Source organism: Neomonachus schauinslandi, chromosome 5 (genome assembly GCF_002201575.2).
Source record: "Neomonachus schauinslandi chromosome 5, ASM220157v2, whole genome shotgun sequence".
In the NCBI taxonomy this organism is placed as follows: Eukaryota; Metazoa; Chordata; class Mammalia; order Carnivora; family Phocidae; genus Neomonachus; species Neomonachus schauinslandi.
In genome coordinates this window covers 7,717,999-7,728,740 of record NC_058407.1, presented here as the reverse complement: position 1 = coordinate 7,728,740, position 10,742 = coordinate 7,717,999, and the positions used below count along the sequence as shown (strand labels likewise).

The 10,742-nt window shown below is 58.3% G+C and overlaps 1 protein-coding gene across 1 annotated transcript in view; it reads left to right on the top strand.

Annotated features, from left to right (window-relative positions):
* Positions 1 to 10,519, top strand: part of ZC3H7B (zinc finger CCCH-type containing 7B) — a 56,354-nt gene extending 45,835 nt beyond the window's left edge. Inside the window, exons 17-23 of the mRNA XM_021687438.1 lie at positions 2,287 to 2,372; positions 5,950 to 6,083; positions 6,196 to 6,301; positions 6,444 to 6,552; positions 6,811 to 6,944; positions 7,075 to 7,238; positions 7,593 to 10,519. Of these exons, the coding sequence (XP_021543113.1) occupies positions 2,287 to 2,372; positions 5,950 to 6,083; positions 6,196 to 6,301; positions 6,444 to 6,552; positions 6,811 to 6,944; positions 7,075 to 7,238; positions 7,593 to 7,839 (980 nt within the window). The 3' untranslated portion in view covers positions 7,840 to 10,519. The remainder of the gene's footprint in view (positions 1 to 2,286; positions 2,373 to 5,949; positions 6,084 to 6,195; positions 6,302 to 6,443; positions 6,553 to 6,810; positions 6,945 to 7,074; positions 7,239 to 7,592) is intronic.
* The last annotated feature ends 223 nt before the right edge of the window (positions 10,520 to 10,742 follow it).

Sequence of the window (10,742 nt, the reverse complement as noted above, 5' to 3'; positions counted from 1 at the left end):
GGGGGGGGGGGGGGGGGGGGGGGGGGGGGGGGGGGGGGGCGCTCTGCAGGAGCCGGTGCCCCCGCGGAGACTTCACAGAGGACACAGGCTCTGCTCTCAGGGAGCTTCCAGGCTTGAAAGGTCCTAGGTCTATCCGTAGCCAGGCACTGCCAGGGGAACACACGTGGGAAGGGAGAGGAGGCAGAGCCGGGCTGCCTGGTTGGTCCCCAGCAGGTCACTTCCCCTAGCTGAGCCTCCATTTGCCCACCTGTGAACTGGTGATCATAATCTCCACCGTCAGGGCGTCTGGGGGGCTCGGTTGGTTAGGTGTCCGCCTTCAGCTCAGGTCATGAGCCCAGGATCCTGGGATCGAGTCCCCGTCCAGGCCCTGCTCAGCAGGGAGTCTGCTTCTCCCTCTGCCCCTCCTCCCTGCTCGTTCTCTCTCTCTCTCTCTCAAAAATAAATTTTAAAAATCTTAAAAAAAAAATAATCTCCCCCTCAGAGCTGAGGAGATTAAAAGATACTCACTTACTCGTTCATCTAATAGGGTGATGAGTAAACCTGCTGTGTGTCAGGGGCCCGAGCAAGAACTCTGAGATCTATAAGTAAGGGCAAGGCAGACAGTGTAACAAGTAGGTAATAAATCCTGCATTCCATCTGTTCTAGGACGCACGTTTCCCCCACTGCGTGTTATACTGTAATTTAGCAGCATTGTTTGGGATGTAACATAAAATAATGGTGCATCTAACAACTGATGTCTTCTTAGAGTTGATGAAATAGGGTTATGTAATTTCAGACGTGCTCGGTGCTGACAGGAAAGGAAGGCAGAGCAATAGGTTGGGGAGGCACTCAGGCTGGGGCATTTAGGATAAGATGGTCAGGGAGGGTCTCTGTGAGGAGGTGGCGTTTGAGCAAGGAAGGATAGGGAGAGCATGCCAGGCAGAGGGAAGAGCAAGGCTGGAGGCCTTGAGGCAAGAGCAAGCTTGCTATCGAAACGCTGTCCCTGAAAGCAGAGCAGCTTAGTGCATGGCGGGAAGAGGGCTTGAGAGGTTGGTAGGGACCCGACTGTGTAGAAGTCTCTAGGTCGTACTTAGAGTTGGGACTGTTCCAAATATGATGTGCAGGGTCTAGAGGGATTAAGTGGGTGGAGGTATATGATCTGATCAATATTTTTTAAAAATCACTCTGGCTACTGGGTGGAGAATAGAGGAGTGAGGACAGACAGAGGGGGACCAGAGAAGGTGTGGCTCAGCCCAGGGTGACAGTGGCGGGGGTAGAAGGAGTGATCAGATTCTGGGGATATGTTGATGGTGGAGCCAGCAGGAGTTGTTGATGGACCAGATATGAAGTATGAGACAAAGGATGGCATCAAGGTCACCTGCAAGGTTTTTGAGCAGAGTAAGTGGAAGAATAGGGTTGCTGTGTTCTCAGAAGGGGAGGCTGTAGGAGGAGCAGGTTTGCGGGGGGGGGGGGGTGTCCCATCAGGGCTCAGCGCGGGATGTGGGGAGTTTGAGCTGCCTCTTGAACTTCAAGTGACGATGTTGAGCAGGCAACCCGATGTGGAAATCTGGAAGTCAGGTGAGGTCTGGGCTGGTGATCTGTGTTTGGGAATCCTTAGCAAGAAAATGGGTGTCAAACATAGTGCCTGGCCCAGAGTAAGCCCCCAGTGACAAGTGGTCACGTAGAACAGTATCTATAGGACAAGGTCGAAAGGAAATCAGTCTGAGAAAGGAGCTGGAGGAGATGGGAGAGGTTCCAAGCTGTACCTCAGAGGGTGGGTTCCGCAGTCAGCAGTCAGACTGGGAAGGTCTGGGCCACCAGCTTCTGCCCCTTTGCTAACCTGCAGTGAAGAGCAGCGGCCCCTCAGTGAGCTAGTGAGCCAGGCTGGGCCAGGCCTGGAGCCCTAAGAACAGTGGGCCAGGCAGCATTCAGGCCTGAGACCCCACTGGAAGAGGTGGGGGTTAAGGAAGGGTGCTGAGCAGCCGGGGGGACCTTAGCATGAGGGCAGGGGAGTCACCATGCCATGCTGCAGGGCCAACACCTTTCTCCTGCATTTCCCCACTCTTGGCTGCATTTGATTCTCCTACTCCCTGTGAGGGCTTGGAGCAGGTCCTCCATTCGCAATTGCAGATGCAAAGAGACCCAGAGAAGACCCAGCTTTCCCTACTCCCCATGTCTTTCTGTGGCAGGGCCTGGCTGGGGAATGGGGCTCCTTCGCCTGGGCCTGGGTGGCACCTTGCGGATCCCCTGCCTCTCTCCTCGCTGAGCTCCTTCACGGATGCCTGTGTCTGGTCCCACCCTCCACAGGCATGACCCACGAAGACATCGTCCAGGAATCCAAGAAGTACTGGCAGCAGATGGAGGCCCATGCAGGGAAGGCCAGCAGCGGCTTGGTGAGGCCCTGGATTGGCGTTGGGGGTGGGACCAGGTCCCCGAGGGCCATTCCCCATCCCTTTAATGGAATCTGATTTCAGACTTACCAGAAAATTATCAGAATAGTACAAAGAATTCATGTATACCCGTTTCTGGATTCCCCGGATAGTAACCATTTTACCACGTTCCACACTTGCTTCGTCCTGTGTGTGTGTGTGTGTGTGTGTGTGTGTGTGGACGTCCACACATAGACATTTATATACAATTATATACATAGCTTCTTCTGAACCATTTGAGAGTAAGTTGTAGACATGATGCCATATCACCCCTAAATACTTCGCTGTTTCCTAAAAATAAGGACTCTGTCTTACATAATAACCACAGGACAATTATCAGCACCACAGAACTAACATTGGGGTAATTTTTCAGATTATGGTGTCCTATTACTTAGATTTTGTGCATCATCCCCAAATCCCAAGTGATGCTGCATTCATTTGTTGTGTCTGTCTACTCTCTCTCTTTGTTTTTTAAGATTTTATTTATTTGAGAAAGTGAAAGGGACAGAGAGAGCACAGGTGGGGAGGGGGCAGAGGGAGAAGGAGAAGCAGGTTCCCCACTGAGCAGGGAACCCGACTCGGGACTCAATCCCAGGACCCTGAGATCATGACCTGAGCTGAAGGCAGATGCTTAACGGACTAAGCCACCCAGGCGCCCCTATCTAGTCTCTTTTATTCTAGAGCAATCCCCCAGTCTTTCTTGTCTTGCATGACATTGATGGTTTTGAAAAGCAGCTGTCTTGTGAAAGGCCCATCCATTTGGGATTGTCTGATGGTTCCTCAAATCGCAGAGGTGCTGTTGTGTTCTCCGTTCACTCATCAGGATGCACGTCATCTCAATGTGTCCCTTTACTGGTGATCACGTGGTTAGAGGCGCCCCCACTGTAAAGGTTTCTCTACCGTGATGTTATGTTTTTGTCCCTTTGTAATGAAGAAGTATATTCCGGGGATGGTCCTTGAGACCGTGTGAATATTCTGGTATTCCTTCCCACTGGTCGTATCGTCTCCCATCCGTCCCAATCCTCACCCTGCTCCTGAAGAAGTGAGCTGTGGCACTGTGGCATTTGCAGATGGGGAAACTGAGTCTCAGACATGCTTGAGACTAAGCCAGGGGCACACTTAGTGGAGTAAATGCCTGGTTCTCTGACATCTTGTCCAGAGCTCGCTCTGCTCCCCCACCACCCGGCCCCATTCCTGCCACCCCTGAGGATTGCTCACCCATAAAATGGGGATCATAATCCTGCGTGCCATCTCCCAGGGAGGGCGTGAGGGTCACAGAAGCTGACCAGGCTGCAGCTTGCCGAGTCTCTGCTCTGCACTGGGCCCCGTGCCTTCCCCAATCCTCATATCCTCCTCCCTGAGAGGTAGGGACCATTATAGCCCAGAGTGACAGTGGGGACAGAAGGGGTGGTCTCAGGCCTAAGAGATAGTGTGAGGTAAGACCTCTGTGCCATCCACACATGAGGGATGACACCCTCCCCAGGCCAGGACCACCCACTGGTCGCTTTGGGAGAAGGCTGGGCCCCTGGCCCCTCCTGAGGCCAGTGTGGGGATGGGAGTAAGCCAGGGAGCAGGGCAGGCTGTCCCACAGGGCTGCCTGGTCCCCTTGGGACTTCCCCCTCCCTCTCCCTAGCCCGTCTTTCTGCTCCTTTTTCTTTCTCTCCCTGCTTCCTGGTTGTCCCCCTCCTCTGTCCCTTCCTGTGCTATCCTCTTCTCTCTTCCCCCTCTCTGCCATGTGGTTTGTTTCTTGTTCCTGGCCAGGATCCCAGCTGGAACGCAGTGAGGGGCTTGGGTTGGACCTGCAGTGTTACCCTCTAAGAGAACTCTGAGTCCTCACCACCTCCTACCCCTTCTTCCTCCTCAGGGCTGCTCCCAGGGTCCCCAGGTGCCACGACAGGCTTCCACCTCCTCTTGCTGCCAGGGGCCCCACGCGGCCCACCCAAGATGCCACCCTTGGGCCTGGCTCGGGAACAGGGCTTCTGTGCCAGGCCTGGCTGCGACCAGGGCATGAGGCGTCTTGCTTGCTTGCCATCAGAGGGCGGGTCTGCAGCACTGGGAGGCCGACGGTGAGGTGCCAGGGTAGAAGCTGCTCGGGCTCAGTGCCCATGGCTCCGCAGCTGTGCCATCCCACAAACGAGCATGCGTCTCTCCAGACTCCTGTCCTCAGGCCACTTAGCCGGGGCTGGATTAGTAACCTCTCTGAGCCTCTGCTTCTATCGGTCTAGTGGGAATGAGCCCCCCACCCCCACCCCCACCCCCCAGGGCTGCAGCAAGGACTTGGTGAGGCTGTACAGTTGTGAAAAGGGAAGTTCAGTGAACCGGCATGGCTCTTCATTAGAGCTGTCTCCACTTACCTCACCTGTGAAATGGGTCCCCTCGGGCTTCTGTGAGAATCTGTTGGAACACCTGGAAATCAGGAGTGATGTGGAGAACCTCCTGCCCACTCTTAGCACAGGCCATGCCCCAGTTACAAAGGTCTGCTTTTACCTTGTCCCTGAGGTGACATGGAGGTCATCCTGGGGCCGAGCCAGGCTGCGAGTCGTCCAGCACCAGGCCAGGGGTCAGTGAACACACGTGGACAGAACCCCTTCCTGCTCAAGGACGGGCCCTGGGCTAGGTAGTGCCAGGCACACAGGGTGCTCCCTTGGTAGGGGACATGTACCCTCCTCCAGCCTGGAGGAGAGAGAGCTGCCTGGAGGGGTGACCCCACGTCTGAGGCTCCAGGGAGGACAGGGAGGCTCTAGGTAACAGGAGAGTCAGTAGGTGAGCCAAGAGAGCTGGGTGAGGGGTGTGAAAATGGCAGAAGACAAGGTTGCGTGGGCATTTTTCCCACCTTTCACCCCCCACCCCATCCCAGGGGTCCCAGGGGTGAGGAGAGCAAGCCCTCCTGCCTGCAAAGGAAAGGCTAGAGCAGAGGATGGGGGATGAACCTGGTGGGGCCTTAGGGGGTCCAGGGCTGCCCAGAAGTCCGTGCCACCCCCCAGAGCAGCCTCCTGTGCAAGTGGCTTCCCACCTGGGCCCTGCTGTCCACTCGGCCCAGGCCCCATAACGAGCTGAGCTGATCAACATGACGGAGTTCAGGTACTATGGGAGCTCCTAGGATGGGCAGCTACCACTTAGGAGAACTCCAGGGAAGGCTTCCTAAAGGAGGTGGTGCTCGAGCTGAGTCTTGAAAGTTTCCAGAATCAGCCTGACAAAGTACAGAGGAAAGGCATTCCAGGCAGAGGGACAGCATGTGCAAAAGCATGCCATGCTCAGGGAAACGGCAGTGGTTCCAAAGAGCAGACCCGTGGGGACTCGCCAGACAAGGCAGAGAGTAGTCGATGGGGTATCAGGGCCCCCTCCCAGGCCTGGCTCCCACGCTGAGAGGCTGGGGGGCCTAGCGTGGGGAGGTTACTTCCCTCTGGCAAGTGGTAACGGGCTGGCTCATTCTGAGGCTCTGGGTGGGCCCTCACACTCCTGGAGGGGCCACCTGCGTGACAGACCCCAGGCCTCAGCCCTGATTGATGCCTTTGGATTCACCAGCCCCTTTCCCCAGCAGGGCGCCCCTCGGACACATGGGCCCAGCACCTTCGACCTGCAGATGAAGTTTGTGTGTGGCCAGTGCTGGAGGAACGGGCAGGTGGTAGAACCTGACAAAGACCTCAAGTACTGCAGCGCCAAGGCCCGGCACTGGTGAGCCAGGCGCCCCGCTGGGGGGTGGGGGGGGCCCACCCGAGCCACACAAGTAAGGAGGCCAGGCCTCTTCCCCGGGCCTCTCCCCGGCAAATCCCCCTCTGTCCCACAGCTGGACCAAGGAGCGGCGGGTCCTTCTGGTGATGTCAAAGGCCAAGAGGAAATGGGTGTCTGTGAGGCCCCTGCCTTCCATTCGCAACTTCCCACAGCAATACGATGTGAGCGCCGGGAGTGGGGTGTAGGGTGGCGGTGGGAGCTCAGGTGTGAGGGCTGAGGGGCCCTAGGAGGGCTTGCCTGCCGGCTGGGGCCGTGACAGTCTCCAGCAGGACTCAGCTGGCTCTCCCCACACCCACCCTGTAGCTCTGCATCCATGCGCAGAACGGCCGAAAGTGCCAGTACGTGGGGAACTGCTCCTTCGCACACAGCCCGGAGGAGAGGGACATGTGGACGTTCATGAAGGAGAACAAGAGTGAGTGCAAGAGTGGGCCCAGCACCCCCGCCCAGCCAGACACCCCCCCCCCCCCACCATCAGCAGGCCCAAGAGCACCTGCTCGCTCTCCCTTTGCCACCCCAGACGGGACCCTCTCAGCGTCTTCCATCGCTGACCTGGCAGCCCGACAGCAAGGCCTGGGGTGGCCCCAGCTCCCATGTCCGGGGGCGGGGGCCAGGGGTCAGAATGGAGGGAGGATCCCCCCCACCGAGCACCCTGTCCTCTCCTTCCCACCAGTCCTGGACATGCAGCAGACCTATGACATGTGGCTGAAGAAACACAACCCGGGGAAGCCAGGGGAAGGGACCCCAATCAGTTCTCGGGAAGGGGAGAAGCAGATCCAGATGCCCACGGACTACGCCGACATCATGGTAACGGCCTCGCTCGTGCTGGGGCCCGGGTGGGAGGCTGATCTGGGAGGGCGTGCGGAGGGCCCGGCCTTGCCGGGGAACGTCGGGGCCGGGGTGCGAGGACTGGGCACCCATGGCGCTGTGCCCCCAGATGGGCTACCACTGCTGGCTCTGCGGTAAAAACAGCAACAGCAAGAAGCAGTGGCAGCAGCACATCCAGTCCGAGAAGCACAAGGAGAAGGTCTTCACGTCCGACAGCGACGCCAGCGGCTGGGCCTACCGCTTCCCCATGGGCGAGTTCCGGCTCTGCGACAGGTGCTCCCGGGGCGGGCTCGGCGGGCTCGGCGGGCAGCAGGGTGGGCCTGAGATGAGCCTGTGGCCAGCCCTGGCTCCCCTCGGCCCGGAGATAACATGTGGAGGGGGGCGGTGTCCTAAAGCAGCTGCTCCTGGATGCCAGGAGCCCGGGGGCGGGCGGGCTCAGAACCGCGGACCCCCGCCAGCAGCCCTGGGGCAGGTCCTGGAGGAGGCTGGGACGGGCCCCCTTTCACCAGGACCGACGCTGCCCAGGGAGAGGCTTGTCTTGGGGGAGGTTAAGCAGCCAGCCCAAGGTCCGCAGCCCGTGGTGGGAAGGGCATGGGGCTTGGGCAGTGAGCCTCCTGCTGCCCACAGGCTCCAGAAGGGCAAGGCCTGCCCAGATGGGGACAAGTGCCGCTGCGCTCACGGGCAGGAGGAGCTCACCGAGTGGCTGGACCGGCGCGAGGTGCTGAAGCAGAAGCTGGCCAAGGCCCGCAAGGATATGCTTCTGTGCCCGCGGGACGACGACTTTGGCAAATACAACTTCCTGCTGCAAGAGGATGGGAACACCACCGGTGCCGCCCCGGAAGCCCCTGTGGCCGCCGCTGTCACCGGGGAGTAGGGCCAGCTCTGGGCCTCGGGTGAAGTCCTAGGGTCAGGGGGCGGGGGTGGGGACAGAGGGCCTGATAGGAGGGCCAGGGCAGGCCAGGGCTGGGGGTGGGGGGCCGCCCTCCTCAGGCAGCCCCCGGCCCCCTGGGGCCCCATCCATCCTCTCTGCGCCCACCACCTGTGTGCATACCCAGGTGCACGTGCTGCAGCCCTGAGTGGTCCCAGGGTCCTCATCCTGCTGGAACCCCGGGCAGCTATCCCCCACCCCACCCCACCCCCGGCTCTCCTGGTTGGGGACGGAGGGGCCTGGCCGACCCCTCCAGCTTCAGCCTACAGCTTTAACTTCTGTCTGGTCCTAAAGGGGGCCCAAAGCTCAGGGCTGGGGAGCCTGGGGTCCCCACTTGAATCTGCAGCGGGAGGGTCCTTCTCCCTGCCCCACCCTCACCCCACCCCCACTTCCCCCAGGGGGCAGATCAGGACATAACAGAGGGCTGGAGGCCCCAATTAGCTTTAAAACACAGCCCCAGGATGGAGCTGGGAACACACTCCTGGTCGCTTGCCCTCAGGGGCCTCAGTTTCCCCTCCGGTTGGAAGAGTGGGAGGGGCTGGGCTAGATGATCTCTGGAGCCTCTCCAGTCAGGCCCCCAGCCTAGCCCTCTTCCTTGTGGGCCACCGAATGTAGACTGTAGGTGCTCAGAGTCCTTGGAGATGACTCAGCCCAAACGCCCTTATTGCAGACAGGGAGACTGAGGCCTGGAAGGGACGGGTGATCTGCCAGGGTCTCCAGCCCAAGGCACAAGGTAGAGCCAGGAGGCAAACTAGTCAAAAGGCTAAGGGCCAGTTGTCTGCTGGAGCCTTTGGGCTCTTGGCAGGAATAGGACAGTCTCTGAATCAGTGTGGCATCGGGGTCCCAGGCGGTGCCCCCTGTGGGCTGAGGAAGGGAGGCTCAGGCTCATGTCAGCACCATGTAGAGGGACTCCCCTCCTGAGGATGGTTGTAGGGAGTGTAGCAGCATGTTACTTCCCACGCCCACTAGGGGTGGTGGTAATGGGCAGGGCACCCATGGGCTCAGCTTCTGCAGGATGAACTGGAAGGAAGGGGAAGGGTGGGGGTCGGAATACAGAGGGAAGGGAGATGACCCTGGGCACCAGGGGCCACTCTAGGATCGGACACAGCCCCTCTTTCTTGGGGACCCAGCATGGCCCTCTTCCCCTTCTCCCCAGACCTAGACGTACAGTTGCCCCTGTCTGTCCTAGCCCTCTCTGATTCCTGGCCCTACCAGCTGCCTGGGACCTCAGCCGACCCCCAGCACCTGCCCCCAGCCACTAAGCCCTGCCCCATCCCTCTTGTCTGACCTGTCTGCGTGCACCCCCTCCTCTCCATCCCACACCCTGTGGGCACACCCAGCCTCCCCTGGTTCCCGAGACATTCCAGAATGTCCCACGCAGTTGGCACAAGGAGTGGGGCCCCCCCGGAAGGAACCTGGGACCACAGCTGGAGTCAGGGGTGGGGGTAAGACAGAGAGAATGGAATCCCCCTCATTTCTCCTCAAGCAAGGATCGATAGTGAGCGATGATGTGATTCTGGGCACCCCGGGCGCAGAGAACCCTGTTCCTCCTGCCGTCACTGCCCAGCCTTCCCCAGTAATCGTGGCATGCACCCTTTCCTCCCCCTGCCCCTCCCCCAGCAGGCTGGCAGCGTGGTGCCGGCGGCATGACTGGAGGGGAGGAGAGACCACACCCAAGGTGGGGGCCGTGGCTGTGAATGTGGATGACACTTGTTTTCCCTGATCCGTGGTGTTGCAGTCTGTCGTCACCAGCCTCGTTTTTAGTGTGTATATATGTCGCCCCCGTGATGCATATATACACAGGTATTAAATATATCGCTCTATATAATATTATATATGTGTGTGGTATCCAAGGAATCACTTCTAATGAGGGCTAAAGATAAAGAATTTGGCCAGAAAATGCAGCCATCCTGGTGTAATTAAGAGGGATTTTTCAGATGCAGGGACTTGGAGCTGTGGGTTGGAGGGGGTTTGGCAGTAGGGGCGGGAGCGGCCCTGCCTGGGCCCAGTTCCCAGAGCACTCCGGCCTCACTGGGAGCAGTGGTGCTCCAGGAAAGGAGATGATTGGTGTTTGTCTCCCACCCAGAAGAATAGGATCAGAGTCCAGATTTTTCTTCTTCAGCCTGTTATCCATCCAGGGGCCATTGAGATCTGGGGCTCCCTGGCCTGGCCAGAGCTGGATCCCCCACAGAGTTGGGCAGAGAGCAAGAGGCAGGGGGTGGGGGGACAGGAGTCCACTTTGAATGATGAGAGTGATTATTTCAGTCGTGACCCCGACTGGGAGGCTTGGAGAGTTGAATCGGGGCCTGTGCCCCCTGCCAGCAGGCAGAGACTAGACTTCGAACATGGCAGGGGCAGGCGCCCCCGATGTGAGTGTCCCTTTGGGGTAGGGGAAAGAGGGATGCTGCATTTCTCAGCTGGGCAGTAATCAATTTAATGGTCCTTTTAAAATGTCTGTGTATTAAAAATTTAAGAATACCACACTTTAATATTAAATATTCATAAGGTCTAGTATCTTGATAATAATGTAGATGTTTTAATAACAATTTTTGTCCTTCTTAAAATAAAATGAAAGAAACTTGATTCTTTTAGCCTTTGTTCTAGAAAATAAACGTGTGCACTTTGACCTCTTTCCCCAAGGTGTCGCTCCCGTTCCTCCCTGCCCGGTGCCTGGGGGCCTGGGCTGCTCCTTACCCGTGGGGCAGAGCTGCCTGGCACTGGGCAGGCCTAAAGGTGAACATTCCGAGGGGTGAGGGGTGGAAGGTCTGTGTCCCTGTGTAAACAGGGCAACCCAGCTGACCCCAGCTCAGGCAGCACCTCGGCTGGCAGGGACAAGCTGTACTGTGTAC